The sequence below is a fragment of the Diadema antillarum genome, unplaced genomic scaffold (genome assembly GCF_040938485.1).
Source record: "Diadema antillarum isolate AM-2024a unplaced genomic scaffold, OU_Dant_1.0 seq00000083_RagTag, whole genome shotgun sequence".
Lineage (NCBI taxonomy): Eukaryota > Metazoa > Echinodermata > Echinoidea > Diadematoida > Diadematidae > Diadema > Diadema antillarum.
The window spans coordinates 413,420-433,234 of record NW_027271176.1 but is presented as its reverse complement, the minus strand read 5'-3'; the positions used below and the strand labels follow the sequence as shown (position 1 = coordinate 433,234).

Here is a 19,815-nt window from a genome sequence, read left to right as displayed (position 1 = left end):
TATTCTTTCACAGTTTTTTAAACTATAGCTATAGTGATTGTGCACCACTATAACTCTTGATTTCTCTCACATTTCTCTCATCTTGTCACATATCCTATTGAGGTATTCAACACTTTAACACAATATTTAGACACAATGGGTGATATTCAAATATTCAAATAAGGAATTCACCCCTAATCAGAAACTTTTAAAAATCATTCAATCAAATGAAATACAAGTTGTACAGTGTGAGTTTGAAGTTAAAAAGATTAATGATTCTCAAATGAAATATCTTCAGAAGCAAAGGGTTTATTAAAAGTGCCCATTATACATCACGGTAAAGAGGATTATGCCTTAAGCTAAGGCAAAATCTTTGTTCTCTGAATATGGAGGAACAAATGATACTGGAGATCAGTAAGCAAAATTGGGCATACGTAATCTATGTAATGGGAGGTTTGAGTTATTTCATATATATCTTGCGATAGACACCTTTTAGGAGCTGTTTGCTACTAAAGCTCTCAAACTTTCCTCAGACTTTTACAAAGTTTGTCACTGGTCTATATTTGTCTTTATTTGCCTACCTCACATACTGGAGGCAATACCCCATATATATGCAATGGGTGAAGTGAAACAAGGTGTTCTGATATTCTAATATGCTTTCAGTATCCTTATTTAGCATGTGGTGTGAAAATGGCCAGGTCATGCACTATGGAAATTACATATGATTATTCTTTTAGTATACAGTAATTGCATCAGCATGTACAATTGTATCAGGAATCAGCAAAGGCGGGCCAGGCTAATGAACAGATCTGAACCCATTTTTTATTTTTTTTTTTTTACTTTAATAAGGTGCCCACAAAATCCACACAAAATGAATATCAGCAACAACATGTCTTCGCAGAACAGCATAGGCTTATGTAAACTTTGTATTATCTTTCTTCTCCAAATTCATGTCACATTGGTTAATGATTTGTTTTGTTTAGTTTATAATCAATGTGTGTGTAAAAATATGCATACATCTTTCTATATTTCTATGTAGGCCTATATTGTACATAGATAGATAAATAGATAGATAGATAGATAGATAGATAGATAGATAGATAGATAGATAGATAGATAGGTAGGTAGATAGAGAGAGAGAGGAGGGGAGGGAGGGAGACTCTTTTTTAATTGAACATCGATGGCCATGTCCATGAATAATCAAGATTAGATCTGAATTAGCTCTCTTTGATAAAAAGAAAATATCAATATCTGTTTGAATTAATGAATGCAATTGATTTTATCATTCTGTTTCAAATTATCCTAGTCCCTCATATTGACAGAGCAGTGCATGTTATTTATAATATAAAAGCGTGTAGGCAGCACAAGTTCTGTCAGTCAAATATGGTGCCATGCAGAGCAGCCTGTGAAGCCAGTTTACACACAAGAAGCCCATCCCAAAGGGAGGCAGTACCAGCCTATGCCAACTGCGGTAAAACAGGTGTTTGCCTCATACACATGAAATGTTGTGGCGAAAACTTTCACCGACCCAATGAAATGGCGGTGCTGTGCATTTGTAAAGGAGATTGATATAAAATAAGGACAAGATAGTTAGCATTTCGGCCATATGTCATTTATACTCTGGAAATCTAGTTTTATAATTGATGTGTAACATTTATTACACTTATGCGAGAAATATTATATCTATTATTGTGGCACTTCTTTGCTATTGGGCCATTATATGCAGGTTGTAAAGGATTTCACATTTTATTGATTTTTGTTTTTCAACAAAGAATATCAGTGTGCAAAGCATATCATGAAAAATGCAGTGTACATATTCTACATACATCAAAATACAATATAAAACTAGAGAGGGGCCGTCAAAGGCGGCAGACCCACGCCTAAGTACAAAGTCGGGGTAAACATAATGTGCATTCGGTCATCTACCAGAATTCGGCCACTTAATTGCCAGTGTGCTTTATCACCAGCCAGTGAGTTCTACCAAAGATCGTACACTGAAGTGTACGATCTTTGGTTCTACAGTCACATCACACGCAAATCACATCATTACACATACGGTATTAACACTCATTCACGTACAGGAGAGTCCTTAAGTCTCCTCCAAAAATCCATCGAAAATCCCAAATTCCACCGTCAAAAGTGCAGAATCGGAACTTTTCCAAGCGCGCGCGAATTAAGTCCAGTTTTAAGAGTATTGTCTACGCGACGGGTCGCGGAAAAAGCGCTAAAAATCGAGAAATACGCCGTTTTCTTGCGGGATATTTTGATTATAGCAAGCCGAGAGTGTGATGATATCAAAGGTCGTATGAGTGTACGATCTTTGATGGTATCCACAAAAGCAAAAAAGAAAAACAAAATTTACGTACCCCCTAGGCAATTACCCCTATGATTAGTGTCTACGGGAATTATTCAATGCAAGGGTTGAATGCAAATGTCTACTGCACCAGTATTCGGCCACCAACGAGCGCCGCAACGTCCCCGGTGCAATTTTGCACCAACAGTGTAGAGCGCGATGCATTTTCAGCGGCCTTGCACACGCATTGACATTGAGCACGCATATCGTGCAGTGTGACTGCGACCGAGCAAAATGCTCCTCCAACGAAAAAAACAATCAATGTTAATTTGAAAAATCATCAAATATCAAAGGTCGTATGAGTGTACGATCTTTGATGGTATCCACAAAAGCAAAAAAGAAAAACAAAATTTACGTACCCCCTAGGCAATTACCCCTATGATTAGTGTCTACGGGAATTATTCAATGCAAGGGTTGAATGCAAATGTCTACTGCACCAGTATTCGGCCACCAACGAGCGCCGCAACGTCCCCGGTGCAATTTTGCACCAACAGTGTAGAGCGCGATGCATTTTCAGCGGCCTTGCACACGCATTGACATTGAGCACGCATATCGTGCAGTGTGACTGCGACCGAGCAAAATGCTCCTCCAACGAAAAAAACAATCAATGTTAATTTGAAAAATCATCAAAATACGGGCCAGTTTGTGATGACAGAGAATGAACTTTCATAAATCTAGAAGGACATAGTCCCTCAAATAGGCCTAAACGTAAATTTCGGAATTCTTACGAACATTTGAGCAGCGAAGTCGGATCGTTGGGGAGTTTATGTCTTCGTATGGTAGCGGAAAATCGCAAAGTGAGAAACGGGAAATTTTCGGAATGGTCACTATACCATGGGGTCAAAACTTCAAGGTCACACAGAATTTGCAAGGGGCAACCGATTATCACCAAAATCTAATCGATTCTTTCCTGTCATTATCCAAACATTCCCTGAACATTTCGTGCAAATCCGTTTACCCGTTCTCTTGTTATCTTGTACACAAACAAACAAACAAACAAACAAACAAACAAAAAAAAAAACAAAAAAAAAAAAAAAAAACAAACAAACAAACATACGGAACCCTTTACATAACCCCCTGCCGATTTTCATCGGCGTGGGTAATAAACATGGTATTTACTAAGTAATGTCAAGAATGTTGAAAATGAAGGGGAAACTTAAAGGCAGAACTTTTGATATGCAAAACCATTTTAGATAAGGTACCAGTACATATTGGGATTAGATGTAAAGATTACATGTAAGGCTAGAATAAAAATGGGATGGTTGATTGATATTCTTCTGAAAGGTGAATTAAAATTTCAAAGAGAAACTTCATTCATGAGGGAAAGAGGGACAGAAAGTGGTTGATGAATTTATTATCTTTCAACTTTGATTTGACATTGTATTACATCATTTTGATCTGAAGTGAAGGCCTTAGCTTGTAGTGCATAAACCTCTCCTAGTTTGGTCATGAAGTGTAAGATAAGTGATAGGCTCAATTCAACTACAAGAAAATAACACTGTAGAGGATTTTTTTCAGAATTTTGGATAAATTATGGTAACAACACTTGCAGTGATTTCAGCGGCTTTTCAGATTTATCGTTTACTATCAATCAGCAATGTAGCATGTGGGGAACTTCCCCCATATCAATCTGCACAACTTTATACAGGTCTGTCTTTGATATGACTTTAACAACTGATAGTCCTAGTTAACAGCACAGTTTAGATGAATTATACAAAACAGACTATCATGGAGTAGGCCTATACAAAGAAAATTTAAAGGACAAGTCCACCTTCATATACATAAGGATTGAGAGAATGCAGCAATATTAGTAGAACACATCAGTGAAAGTTTGAGGAAAATTGGACAATCCGTTCAAAAGTTACAAATATTTTAAGTATCTGCGCTGTACCTGCTGGAAGAGAAGACTACTACAGTATATGATGTCACATGCGTACAACTATATAATGAAAATAAAAAGAGAATTTCACAAAACTTTACTTTTTGAATAAAGTGCACAGTTCTTCGACTTGCTACTGACGTATGTTAAGGGTAATATTATTCCCCCTGCCTTCTTAAAGAGAGAAGTCGAGAGTTCTTTTGTTATGGGAGAAAAATGGAAATATGTTGAATTTTCTTTATTCTTTCTTTATATCGTTGTACTCATGTGACATCACAAGCTATAGTAGTCTTTTCATCCAGCCGTGACTGAGCAGAAACTTCAAAAATTCATAACTTTTTAACGGATTGTCCGATTTTGCTCAAACTCTCACTGTTGTGCTCTACTAATATTGCTGCATTCACTCAACCCACATGTCTATGAAGGTGAACTTGTCCTTTAATGATAATTCTTCATTCAGCATTGCATGTTCTGTGTTGCGTCATGATTTTTGTGACCATGAAACAAGAGACGTCCATATTTAGGATGATATAGTGGTTGTGTTGATGGTTGTAGGAAAGACAAATTTGCCTTATCAATCAAAGAGAACATGCTACATGGTATACGCTGGACTCTGTGTGGAAAACACTCATCAGGTCCTTTGTTCATTTGTGCTGAGAGTTCCTAGACTCCTTCCCAGTCAAAAGAAAGGATTTTTGTTCTGAGCTGTGCATGGCTGACTTGAGCACAGATAGACCTAGATACATTTACCCTCAAGCTTTCTTGCGAGGAAGACCATGGATTTTTGTCAAAAGTGTGGATGAATGAACTTAAGTTCACCTCTGTATGATGCCTTACTGTCTGGCCATTGGCAGTTGAGAAATGAAGTGTTCCTGCTTCTTTCTGTTAGACCTCATTATAAAATACAATCCTAAATGCAGGTGCAAACAGTTATTTCGGGTGCCCCTGTGTCATGGATGTCCAGCAGTTAGCCTGTAATTTCCTGGAGACACAGTGGAAAAGGATGCAGGAATTTGAAGCATATACTATTTATGCCATTCCTTTTCTTAGATTAAACATAATATAAACAATTAGATTTATATCAGATGCCCCTGTGTTATGGATGTCCAGCAGTTAGCCTGGAATTTTCTTGAGACACAGTGAAAAAGGATGCAGGAACATGAAGCTTATGCTATCTCTGCCATTTTTAATGAAGCATAATATAAACTTTGAAAATTCATCTTGAGGTTTTGACTCAGCAGTTATTCAGTTGTCAATCAGATTATCATTGCAATGATCAATTTTGATAAGTAGCATGTGTTTAGTTGATATCTGTGGACTAGAAGGTATTTTATACCCCACATATTGTGCAAGGTTTTTATTTTTGCATATTTTAGGAGTTGGGTACTATTTGCGAAATAAACAACACATGAAACGATTATCTCTGATCTCGACATGAATGTGCAGTGCTCACGCAATGATTCACAAAAAAATTAGACTCACTAAATGTATGGCATATGCAGTATACTGTACATGCAATATATTTAGGGAGTCTAATTTTTTTAGTAGTTTTGTTGCAATAAATTTAATTTGAGGTAATTGACTGTTATATCTCTCCCCTCAATATCCTGTCCACAGTAAGAAGTACAACAGACTTTAAGGAGATTACCTGTATCTGAATCCTTGAAGATTGACCATTCAGACTGTGATATATTTAAGTTATGATTCACAAGCATTATTAGTGGGTAGGACAGTTTGACCTGCAATTAGCCTCTACTCATAAAATGTCTGCGGTTTACTTTAGTGTGGTGAGAAGATGATGCCAAATTAATGTGTTTAGTACTGATCAATGAGGGTAAATAGAAATCTGTGTTTGCTGACAGTGGAGTTACACACTGGGGCAAATTGTGTGCTCAATTCACTGACCCTGTAGCTCTTGTGTGTTATATAAAAGGGGGATTTCACCCCAAATTCGTGTGTGGATTGAAGGAATGCAGCAATATAAATGGAACACAGTAAAATTTGAGGAAAATCATACAATTTGTTAAAAACATAAGAATTCTCAAATGTTCAGTCCCGCCATCGCTGCATAGGAAAATCACCAACAGTGTGTGATGTTACCAGAATGGTAAAAAGACAGTTTCACAAGATTTAGTTTTTTTACAAAGAGTATTACATTCCTCCAACTTTTTACTGACATATCTTAAGAGTAACATCATTTCCTCTGCCTTCTGCTAGGTCAGTTGCGCTTTCATTATTTTCATAATGCTAGAAAAATGAAAATTTTTGAATTCGTTATATTTTCTTTATGTTGTCCTACTATGACATCACAAATTGTTGCACTCTTCTTATCTAGTAACAATAGCACATGGATTCAACCAAAACTTAAAACTTGGTAACTTGTGAACAGATCTTGCAATTTTCGTGTGACTTCACTGACGTGTATTACTCATGTCTGCATTCACTAAATCCATATGTTTGGGGTAACTGCCCTTTTAATGACTGATAGACAAAAACATTTACCATAACAGCATAAGGTATATATCGTTTGAGGATGATAATAGATCCCTTCACGTTTTCTTAGTGAACCTGTAGTATCGTACATATCAATGCCTACAGACCAGACCAAAGAGTTGCTATGTTTTACATGAGTTAATGCTGATTTTGTCTTTGTTTGAGCAGGTATTTCAGGGAAGTAGATGAGACGAAAAGATAAGAGATGTACCATGAACCTGGGATATGTTCTTGTTGGGAGATTTTATGCATCTTGTGTGTGCTCTGTGATACCGTTGTGAAAATAGAAGAGTTATATGCAAAATATTAATGTGTGTAGATGTATTGCTTTACCCACGTGAATTTTTGCTATGACTGGTAAAGTTTTGACAGACAGCAAAGTTCCGAAAAATGAAAAATTATTTTGTCTCCTACTCAGAACATGAAAAAATTATTACAGCAAATGTAAACATGGACAGATGGTCCATTGGAAAATATTCCAGTATTTTGGCCACTGTCTAAATAATGCATGTCAAACAAATTGATAATATGTCCACAGGGTGTTTCTCAGATGATATCTGACAATATATCCACATGAGTGAGGAATGGCAGTTGTCAGTGTCAGTGTTAACCTTTATCAGACTGGAGAAAATGTGCCCCCCCCCCAAAAAAAAAAAAAAATGTGAGAAACGTTTGCTTAAATTCATGTAAATAAAATTCAATATCATATCAAACAGAGAGATACTGTATACGCTATAATTTTCGCGGACATAAATTTTCGCGAATTGCCGCTGTCACACATTTTCGCGAGTGGTTAAATTCGCGATTGGGGGACCAGAGAAAATATGAAGTGGTAAAGAAAGTGTGAATTTTCAACTTACTAGCAAATAAGAATGATACTAGTTATACACTGCATGAAAAAAACTTGCCAAACTCTGCGAACTAGGAAGTTAGAATTCAACATTTTTGAAGTGGTTAAGTCCATCGCGCTAGATTTCTGACGAGTGGTCCCCTTGCGATAATGGATTGGCTCTCTACAGTATTTAGACGTGGATGTGCGTAAACAAGCTTTATAATAGCCAGTATGGTCTGTTCGGTAAGCCGTGACATGGTATACTAGTACTGAAATGTTCATATCATCAAGGCAAGGGATTCATTTTGGAAGGTAATATTTTCACGTGTTGTTAATTTCGCGAATAGCTCCCGACTCGCGAAATTCGCGAAAATAAAACCCACGCGAAATATATAGCGTATACAGTATGAATGAAAAAATTGCAAAATCTTCTACATGTGAAGCATGCAAGGGTGGATAGAAACCAGGCCAGGCATTTTGAAACAAAATATGATGTTTATCATTAGCCTATGGTGGCATTTTGTGGTATAGGGGGAATCTCTTATGCATAAGTGCTATTTATTTATATATAAATCATATTCATAGTTTAGCCACTGAGACCATCATGACTGTCAAATTTTGATATGATTAATCCAGGCTGAGTCACAAGGATGTGCTAGACTTTGGTGTGACTATGGACATGACTCAAGGAACTGGTTACCTGCAACCTTGAAGTGGTTCATAGCAGATATATGATTATGAAATTTGTTGTTTTCTTTTGTTAATGCTTAAAGGATATGTACTGGTCAAATGTTATGAAAACAAAACTGCAATTAGAATTGTTATCATGGTCATCAATTCAACCTAAAAACCACACTGTTTATACAATGTGACACTAACCAACAGCTGTAGTTGCCAGTCTGGGGGGAGGAATCAATAATGTGCATGATATGAATCAATTGTTGGCTTATTGTCAGATTTGTACCAAAGTGATATTTTGAGTGCTTTTAATAATTTCCTTTTGTAGGGTTTGTCATTCTGTTGTTATTAGTTGCTTTCCATCACCTTCATATGATATAACAAGAATTTGGAAATTATGGATTGCTGTATTCTACTCTTTATACCAAAGATATCATCAGCTGGCCTGATATGGCATGTTTGATACTAAAATCTGCTTGATATTACCAGTGACTATTCACCAGGAGTACCAGTATTAGGGTAGAGTTGGACAAACCAGATACCTTGCTTATCTGCAAGCAGTGATGAGTGGCTAGTAGATTATGAAACTTCCATTTAACTTGCATGAATATGCAGACATTACACTTTTTTCCGTCTGAAAAGTATAACAAGTTACTGGGGAAAAAGGAGATAATTTCAAGAGTTCTGAGGGGATGTTATGATGTAGTGCATTATTCTGCATACCTTGTACAATTATATTGCTTTTTGTGGTAGAATCAAATTCAATCAATAGCTCCTGGTTTAATAATACACATGCACTATGATGTGCCAAGCCTGTTGCTTCTTTTGCAAGCTTTCAAATGGCTCCCTTTTTTTTCATCTTGGTCATTCTTAATTTTTTTTATTTCATTGCAATCTCTGCTTCATCCACATAGCTGTATTGGATCTCAAAGAAGTACCATCTTTTAGGTCTGGTTATGGCCACTGTGGAATTAAGATATTCATACTTGATATATGTGGTACGCATGTGTATTACCAAGGAGGTACTACCTCCTTGGTATAACCAGCTGGAAGAGGCGAAATCTTTGGCAAACCAATGAATGCCACTTGCCATTGACTAGGACCATCTTTACTAAATCTATATTCTCCTTTTCCAGCCCTGAATTTTGGAATCCTATTAATAACAACATGAAAAACTTTAATTTTTGATACCTTTACCTTTAATTGAAAGATTTTGTTGTTGTTATAATTCCTGCATAGCAGGGCCCCATTTCATAAAAAGTTGATATGATAGCAACTCTTGCTGGAATGGCAGTTGTCATAGTAACAACAAGAATCCAGCTTCCTGATTGGCTGTTGCGATTGGAAGTTGCCATTCCAGCAAGAGTTGCCACCCCCACCTCTTTTATGAAATGGGGCCCAGAAGTTTTCTGTTCTGGAAAGTTATAATTTCAATATCCTTATTTTCTCCTTGTTAAATTTTTTGTAATTATTGTAAAACATAATCTCCTTTTATACCACGATAAGCTCTATCATGCATCACATGCATCGCGTGTGTTGATATTGACCATTCAATTCCTCTTCCTTTGCCCATTTTTCCTTGTCCTCCTTAGTGTCTTCCTGTTATGCCTTCCATGCTTATCCCTTCCTATAAGCATGGAAGGAATAACAGGAAGACACTTATCCTTTCCTATAACTGCATATGTCCAGACTACACCAGATATTTTAGAGCGAGGATCGGACTGGTTAGCCATCTTCGCACTTAAGGAATGTAGTGATAAGAGAAGATGTGGTCGGCTTTGCCTGCAAGGACAAACATCATCATCCTTTCCTATACTCTCTAAAAAATGAAAAAAAAATCGAGTGAAAATATTCACTCTGAAGGAGTGAATTAAAAAAAAAGTGAATTTGGAGTGAAATTGGAGTGTATCTTCATTGAAAATGTTCATTTTCACTCGTTTTACAGTGATCACTCCAAAATCTTCGAGTGATCCCTGAGGTCACTCCAAAATGAGTGAATATGAACATTTTCACCCAAAATTCACTCCACTTTCACTCTAAATTCACTCTTTTTTGTATTCACTCCTTCAAGAGTGAATATTTTCACTCTATTCTTTTTTTTTAAGAGAGTAAGAGAGCTGCCTTGGGTTTGTGTGTGTGTTTGTGTCTTTGTGTATGTGTTTTTTTCTTCCAGGTCTTTCTCTTTCTTTTTTAAGCAATCTGCACTGTTTCCATTAATTCAGTAGTTAGTCATTGCTCATCAGGGGACTACAGACTACAAACCCTGCTTTTCAGCAGTCCCCACCATTTCCAAAAACTTTGTTTTGGTATACATGTATTTATAAAAGTCACAGTATATAGGCTAATTGCATTTCCGTTCATCATATTTTCCTTTGTTGCAATGTTGCATTGATTTTGTATGACTATGTACAGTCAAACCTGTCTATAGCGACCACCCAAGGGAGATGAAAAGAGTGACCATCACAGACAGGTGGCTGCTATAGACAGGTTATCCGACATATGTGTATTGCTTACATGTAGGCCTACATATTATCATTGAATACATCTCTAAGTATGAACATGTAGGTATGCATGTGCAGATATGCGTATCATGTGCATGTGTTTCATGTATTGAACAATTCCGGTATTGATTGAGTTGTTGCACAGTAACATGCGTACAGCAAGCATGCTTTTCATGAGTGCATTACTATGACTGAATGGCAAGTCAATGCAGCAATGTGATCACTGAACTGTTGGCCGTGAATGACTGGCATACGGCTACAAAGCAGAAGAACACGCTGAATTAGTGGTTTGGGTGCGGCTCCCTATGGGTCTGTGGCCACTATAGACAGGTTAAAATCTAGCGCGGGAAACAAAATTGGTACCTGCTAGCTGCGTTAGACAGGTTGGGGCTATTCACAGGGTCTTTAACATGGCTTTTCTCTCGGGGGGGGGGGGGGGGGGGGGGATTTTTCAGTGGCCGCACATGGCAGGTTTGACTGTATATATATGTAACTGTTACACTGCAATTCATTTTGTTGGAAATAAAATGAAATGAGCTCAACATTCAAGCACAAAGTCTTACTGTACCTCTCAAATGGTCATTCAAGGTAGGGGACCTCTCTCTTTTCACCCCATTTCCTGGTAGCCGCTCAGACTTTGCAAGGTGAATGTGTTGTGCCTGAATGCCTGGATGCCTCCCCCTCCCCCATGTAGAAACGCCGATCAATAAGTTTAAGAGAGGACAAGAGGATTGTCTTTCGATTTCACTTGTGTCTGCGAGACATGTGTGCCCACTGATTAATAGCGGACACTGTGGTGTGCCATCGATCTATGTTTGCAGTTGAATGTGTCTCAAGGTGACAGCATCAAGTCAAAAGTAGCTACAGTTATGATTTCACAGAGTAAGGTGACTACTGCTTGCAATGCAGGTTTCTTATGCCACTAGATACTGTAAAACATGATATTTTTGTGGCATGAAATTTTTGTGAATTGGCGCTGGCATTCATTGCATATACAATGTAGTGTAGAAAACAATTTTCGCATGCTTTTCATTTCCATGAATCTTGGCTCTTGCGAAATTCACAAAATCAAAATGTGTGCAAACATTCCTTGTTGTACAGTACCCAGATGTAGTTTTAAGGCTGTTTCATTAAAGGGAAGCAGTCCTGAGATTTTCACTGTACTGATAATTAAGAAGAGTAAAAAATATAAACTTTCACCAATTTATACGCTTGGACATCAAAAATTGTCTCCGTACGCGATTTTTGAAAAATAATTCCTGCAAGCGATCGTGAAAGAGCCGGCAAAAAGATGCTACGTAGTGCATGCCCTACTCACCAAGTTGACAGCCGTGCCTCTAAAACCAATTTAAGTGTTCAAATGATTAGTTGCAATTTCATCATATAATGTGAAAGTTTGTGGTTTTATAATTTCAAACAAAATATTTCAAGCGTAGATATATATAATTTACGAAAAATTAATATTGTAAACATAAATTTATATGTATTTTTAAACCAAATATACCATGAACTTGACATCAAATAGGCACGGTCGTTTTCTAGCTTCCGTCCGTGTTGCATACTTCTTAGCGTAGAAACCACTCTCGCGCGCAAATCCTTACCATACCAATGTATACATACACAGTACACTCGATCGACTCCGTCCAGTCGATTTTGGCATTCAAACCGAAGATAACCTGTGCATGAGAGAGTCGAATTCTTCAAAGAAAATATTGTTTGTATATCGATATTTCAGTAAGTAGTCAGATAATCGCCTTTCCTCGAAAAAAAAAATATGACGTGAGCCGGGAAGGGTAAACACAGGGGGTCGTAGGGATATGATTTCGCTCCACTTTGCCGTGCATGTCCAGTCGGCACTGGCAGCAGCTAGCTCAGTGGCACTGTACTGCATGCGCAGTCCAACCCCGGCTGCAGGCCCACGGTAAATTAAACATAGCTAGCCACTTTCCTTACCTCTCTACGCTTTTTTCCCTCGGTTCTCTTCGAAGTCGATGCTCGAGGTATTTCTGTTTTATAACTCATGTGAGCAAATGGTCAGGATTGCATCTGGTTTCAGGAGTTTTCTCGGTTTATAACCGAGGGCCACAGCCTGCCGGTCCACGTAAAAACATCGCTTCACAAATTGTCCACGCACAGGTAGGTCACAACACGATTTCGAGATTTTGTAGGCCCTAAGTTTCTTATGTTCGGCATCGTTGTACCGATATTTCCCAGCCACACAGCTCACCTTTCACGATACTTTTGTTGGTCTGGGACGGAAAAAAGGATTTTCCTGGGAAATTTTCTGCACGATTCGAGCAAAACTACTGATGTAAGATAGCCTGACCAGACGACGCTGAATGCGGTCGCCCCTGTAGTGTACTAGCAGGCCTGTGTAGAATCGTTTCTATCTACAAATATGTACACTCTGTACGTACTATATATAGAACATGCATGAGCGGCGACAGGTAGGGCTGCAGCTGCGCTTGAGACTGGAAAAGTGCGAAGGGCAAACCGCGTACGGGGTGCGTACGCGTATCTACCGTAGATCTATCATCTAGTTGTACCGTCCACACGTGCGAATGTAATACACAATACATACACACACACACAAACACACACACACACACACACACACAACGTAGAAACAATGTCAAATACGAGTCGGAGTAGCCACCGACGTCTTCATGCATCCGGGTAAACTAGGGAGCGTACGGATAACGAGCAGAACACGGCTGGGAAGAGTTGTGCATCGACGACGTATGACTCTCCGCCAAGACTTGCTCATTAGCATATTCACCATGCAGAGTCACACTTTTTCAACCAAAATGTACGAGCTTATTTGGTGATTTTAAAGTTTGTTTTTGGTGAAAGTAGTTCATTGGAGGTACCAACAACAACATATTTTTTTAAATTTCGTGAGGACTGTGTCCCTTTAATGTTGTTTATTTCTTATTCATATTTTTGTTTCTTTCCTTTTTTAAAGTTATTTGACTTTGAGAGGGTTTGAATGATAATGCTGATCATCTAACCTTTCAAACCAATCTCAAGTATATATTTAGATCATGATAAAGACACGTGGCCCGTTGCATAAAACTTACCATTGAATTTCAATGGTAACTACCGTCAAAATTAGGCGTCACAACCAATCAGCATCAAGGATTATAAAATTTACCGCTAATTTGAAGACTTGCTGCTAGAAAGGAGCGTTAAGTCCAGCGATAAGGGTTTTATGCAACAGGGCCACGATGTTTGAGTATGTATGAAGACTCATGTGAAACAAACTCTTGACTATCATTCAAATTCATGAAATTTATCAATCAGTTGCAATAAAACCTCTGACAAATTTCTATTGTCATCACCGAAGTTACTCTTGCAGCTTTGTGCAGAAGACAACTTTATTAGCAACGAGTAGCTTGTTTATAGGCTCTTCTTCATTGATGTAAGTGTGTGCATTTTACAATATTACAAATGTCCTCCTTATTTGTGCATGAATGTAGGTGGTAGTGGCCAACATTCTCGAGCAGAGGAGAAAGATGGTCACCGTGGTGACGCCTGACTCAGAAACCAACATCGTCCTGTCAGATGAGCAGTTGCATGCTGGGAAGGAAGTGGAGGAACCCCTGGTCGCTGATCTCGTGTTTCGACACGCCACATTCATTCAGGACAGTGAGGGAAGGTGATGCTGATTCACTGATAAAAGAGAATAGTTGTCCCTTCCACAAGTCAGCTGATGGTTTGGACACGTTTTTTAGGTGCTCATGTCCATTGTGCTGCTTCATCCTTGAAAATGTGATATTTTTGGAAAATACAGATGTTTTTTAGAGGGGATTACAAAAATATGTCTGGACTCTTAGCCGTGTACTTTTAAGCAATGTGTGATAACAGGTCAGTCAGAGCTGTAGGTACATATTATGAAAAGAGCCAGTTTGTATGTGATTCCAGTGTTTATCTCTTTCTGTGATCAAATGTGCAAGGTTTATCCCACTGACTGCCTTTTTATGCCTGTTCCATGAGGCTGTGTATGTTTAACTCTTAATGTGCCAGGCCCAAAACCCCTAACGTGCCAGGGGTTTTTACCTAACGCCAGAACGTTTCGAAACTGGACTAACAATGAAATTTAAAACCGCCATATCTCTGAAACTATTGACTTTTTTTAATTGAGTTCTACACAATATATATCAAGAAATGTTTGCTCTTTCATGTCATGCAGTCAGTTTGCCACAATATCTATCTGAACCTGAAATATTGCACAAATAATTGATACATCAAAAAAAATTATTTGAAATTTTTGTGTAGTATGAAAAAAAAAAGTCAATCGTGTTTTTTCTTCAATGGAACGCTCCCTTGACTCTGTGAGAAAGTTTTAGAGCAACATCTCATCTTTCAAATGATAACAAAATTGTCTTCTAGAATTGTATGATTCCAAAGATACAAGCAGTTTATTTTGTCTTGGCAATTTCTCTTTCTGCCTCAGTAATTCATTCCCGAATCTGAGTCCTCTAGTCCCAGATCCTGTATTTGAAACTAAAGTAATTGTCCCGGGCCCTGGAATAGTGTCTTTTGTCCACCTGAGAAGGAAGAACCTGTTAATCCTCCTTTTGTCTAAGTGGACTGCAGGCGGGCGTACTCTATTGAAATCGGCAGGCCTTTGTCCACGCGCAATTCCTAGGCTAGCGTGGGGACGATTAGTGACGTTCACCAAAACAAAAGGATGAAAGACTTGACCAACGAACGAAAGCTGATCCTCTTTGAGGGACAAAATCAAAGCAGCTTCCCGCAGTACAGCGTCCAAGCGGAACAATGCGAGTGGAACCGCATATACATTACACGCTGATTCAATAGCATACATACACGTGGTTTACCTATGAGACTTTTGATCCATACACATCTCGCAGAGGGTGCGCCCGCTGCGGATTTTCCCGACGCGAAAAAAATACATCTAGCTGAAAAATTGTGTATTTACTCAAAATTTTCCAATGTAAGCATGCTCATATTTTTAGTGGAAATGATGGCTATGCTAATCAGCTACCAGTACATATCATTGGCAGTTGCTTGGTGTATCACATTACGATACCACAATAACTTAAATTATCAATGCTTTTCTTGCTCTTCTTAGTCGCCGATCGGCGACCATGGCACGTCAGGACTAAGGTCGCCGTTCGGTGACCATGGCACGTTAAGAGTTAAGAAGCTTTCATCCTAATGATTATATTATGTTGTGGACAGTAACAAAGTTGTCTTCTCTAGAAATCAATATCTCCTATACCCCTGCCAACAAATTTTGCTATTTGTGTTCAGTGTATGACATGATGTAACAACTGTGTGATGCTTTTTCTGATGTTGAAAAGCACTTTCAGATTTACCAAATATCAATATATGTGGCCTATCTGTGTCACAGAAGCATGTGTTGGACAGTCTCAGGACTGGAAAGATTACTTTAATATGTGGTATATATTGCAGTGTTTTTATATTCACCCATTTTGCCAGTAGACCTTTACATATGAAATTAATATATCACACAAGTACTGCCTCGTGTAATGCAAATGTGGTACATACCATCTCCAATTGTGGAAATTTCTTACCGTTTCCTGGAAAAGGGGTACTTCCTTTTCAATATGGCAATTTAACTCACGATCTTTAATTCTACCAATTACAAAATTGTCTTACAGGTCCCATTTGGAAACTATAGGCATACAAGCACTTTGTTATATTTTATCAGTACCAGGTACACAATGTACCATATAATATTGAGTCTCCTTGAAAAACAGTTCTGACATCGCTCTTAGAGAAACCAAAGAAAAATTATGTATATTCAATTGTCAAAAGTGTGTCATCTACTCTTAGTGGGGCAGATATGTGAAAAAGATGCTCACATCCGGCGGAAAGTATGAAATCTTGCATATAGGGGTATTTTGAGGCGCTGATTTCAAAAATTGCCGGATCCAAGAGGTCTGACAACGGGGTTGGCCGCCATTTTGAATTCCAATATGGCCGCCGTCAAAGATCCCTATCTTCACTTCTGAATGACATTAGCCATTGGAACTTGATATATTAAAGCATGGTGATATGATGACTTCAATAACAGACTCATTTGATTTGTCTGACAAGCTGCACGGCAGCCAATTTGAATTTTTATACATACTGCCATGTTGGAGTGTTGAAAATCTCTATCTCGGGTTTGTAAATTAGGCTACCTGATTGAGCGCGCGTTTGTATCTGATAGAGTGCGCGCTGCTGTATTTACATTGTGACGTCAGTGAAAGGTGCATTATGCTTCCTTTTTGCTGCACTTTTTGACATGCCCGTGAATGTTAGTCATGATGTTTGTCTTCGTAGTCACATTAGAATTCAAAATAGCAGACATCGCGTTTGTCAGACACATCACATCAGTTAATATTTTAGCTCAGTATGTTAAAATACTTGTTTACCCCAAATTTCAGGATCTCTCACCACTGAGAAATCGAGATAGGGATTTTGAATATTTCGTCGAGGCGGCCATATTGGAATTCAAAATGGCGGCCATTCGATGTTTGTCAGACACTCCAAATCAAACTGTCATCAAATTCAATGTGTCAAAACGCTCATATGTACCAAATTTTGGTGTCACGAGTCATTCAGAACTGAAGATAGGGATCTTTGAATTTGTTTTGTGATGGCGGCCATATTGGAATTCAAAATGGCGGCCGACCCCGTGATCAGATCTCTTGGATCCGGCAATATTTGAAATCAGCGCCCCAAAATACAAAATACAAATGCAAAATTTCATACTTTCCGCCGGATGTGAGCATTTCGACCAATTTTTGTTACATATCTGCCCTACTATGTGTATTACAGCATATATGAATGTGAATTTTGTGGAAACTATTTAGTTACTATTTTTATGAACTCATATAGGCCGCACTATGTGTGTTTTACTCCATAGCTGCAAGTGCTATTGGCAAGCTGTGATGTATTGAATGTGTTTATAACCCATAAAGTAGTGGCCTTTCCTTAATAGTGCAATTACATTTTAGTCAAAACCTGAATCAGTTATCTAAATATTAAAATGAAATAGAACCATTTACAGTAAGAAAATCTCATTTTTTCAGTAAACTTTGTACTTTGACAGCTCAAATTTACTAGTGCCATGGAGTTTCACACAAAGTTGTTAATTTTTTAAACTCCATCCTTCATTTGGGGAAGGGAAGACAACTGAGAAGTGCTGGGTCGAAGGCTTAATACAACTTGAATATCATTTGTCTGTGTTTTGGAAAATAAGGACAAGTGAAAAAAAGAGAAAGAAATTAGTTTCTTGTCTTCTCATGCATCCAATTTTGGCACCGCATTGATTTTTTTTTCAATACATGTGCATTTGTTGTTCAACATGGCAATGAAAGTTTGTGTTCATCGGTATTGATGTTGGTTTCATTTATGCTATCACACTGTAATGGAATAGTGTAATGAACAGAATGAGAGAGCAAGCAATAAAGACACTTCCAAAAAGTAGAAGAATGTTGGCAACCGTTTACAGAGTCGCATGTAAAGTGTAATTTATCCTGTGCATACACTGTATGTATATGTCTGAAAGCCCTGCCATATTTTGTTTGTGTGTTGCTTGTTTGTTTGTATGCTTGTTTGCTGTTTATTTCCAGTAAGGTGACTGACTGTGTGTTTTAGGATAAACAAGGAGAACTTTGCCCAACAAGGCTGATTGAACCAATCTTCATTGTAAAACACTATAATGGCATAAACAAACACTACCTGTATTTCATTATACACTGTAATCCATCAAAATGTAGAACTCTGCCAACAAAACATATTTGTTTTCCCTTTGTATGAAAAAATGCACTTCTCTTATGTCAAAGAGGAGACCTGAAGTTGAGAATAAAACATTGAAACAATTATTTTCTTGAACCAGAGAGAAAGGACATGCTAACATTTGTGAAAACCTTTAGCAAGAGAATAAAAGCAATACATGTAGTGTTTGCAAACAGACAGACAACCAAGTTGGAACACAAAATGTGAGCACTATAAAAAGGACATGAAATACAGGGGAATTTCATGACCAGCTGCATGCAACTTCTGAAATTTCCTTGTCCTTGGGTATCTAGATATGTATCACAGATAAAATCTAAAGAATATAGCAGGAATGGGGCTTGTCAGATAACCCCATTGCCTCTACCAAGGCAGGAGGTTATGTTTTCATCAGTTTTGGTTTATCTGTCTGTTTGCAAAAATAACTTGAAAGGTAGTGAATGTATCTAAATGAAACTTGCAGGAAAAGTTGATAATGACACAAGGAATAATGATTAACTTTAGGTAGTTATCCGGGAATATTTGCGGACCTTTGAAAGACTTTTCTTTTTCTTTTCTTTTTTCAGACAGAATCAATAAAGTTAGGAGTTCAAGCTATGCTCTAAGCACATGCTCTGCTCAGGGACAGGCCCCATGGCCACATACATGTAGTTGGAAGCTGATGATGTAAACAAAAAGGTTTTTATCGTATTGTGTTTGGAAATTTGGGATCTTCAGCACGCATGTATGGGTGGAAATGAGCTTCATGGTGGAGGTCTGAGCTCTCTGAGTGCTTTTCTGGGTATATATGTATCAGGTATCTTGCTATGTTTGACCTTGTGCTGTACTGTGATGTTGAAAGATCTGCAATACGGTGACAAGCAAATTCATTCTGTGAATGCAATGTTTTGTGAATTCTAGAATATTGTAGAGGTAGGTAATGAATACTAGAGTATGACATGCTGTGAGCTAATAGCCATGTGTTGGTCACAACACAGACTGTCTTTCCTATGTACATTCTTTGTGTCATACAAAACTTGGTGAAAATAACTGTATGTCTACACGTACATGTGTAAACATTTCATACTAGAATTTTGCGTGCTGTTGTAGCATGGACATCAATGAATTAAAGCCTTGTAAATCCAGCATTATGGTTTCACCATGATACAGTACTACAACTGAGATTTTGTGATGGATCGTGTGCTTCGTAAAACCACACAGCAATAAACAACAGACATTGCAGTTTCTTGTACCGCAAGTCCATACATGCTGTACATACCATACATATACCCATACACCACTCATTCTAGCTTCCGGTACACAGAAAAAAAAGGAAAAAAATCAC

General features: G+C 38.0%; 1 protein-coding gene across 1 annotated transcript in view; it reads left to right on the top strand.

Annotated features, from left to right (window-relative positions):
- Positions 1-14,377, top strand: part of LOC139726445 (kielin/chordin-like protein) — a 48,115-nt gene extending 33,738 nt beyond the window's left edge. The window contains exon 9 of the mRNA XM_071637401.1: positions 14,195-14,377. Within this exon, the coding sequence (XP_071493502.1) occupies positions 14,195-14,377 (183 nt within the window). The remainder of the gene's footprint in view (positions 1-14,194) is intronic.
- The last annotated feature ends 5,438 nt before the right edge of the window (positions 14,378-19,815 follow it).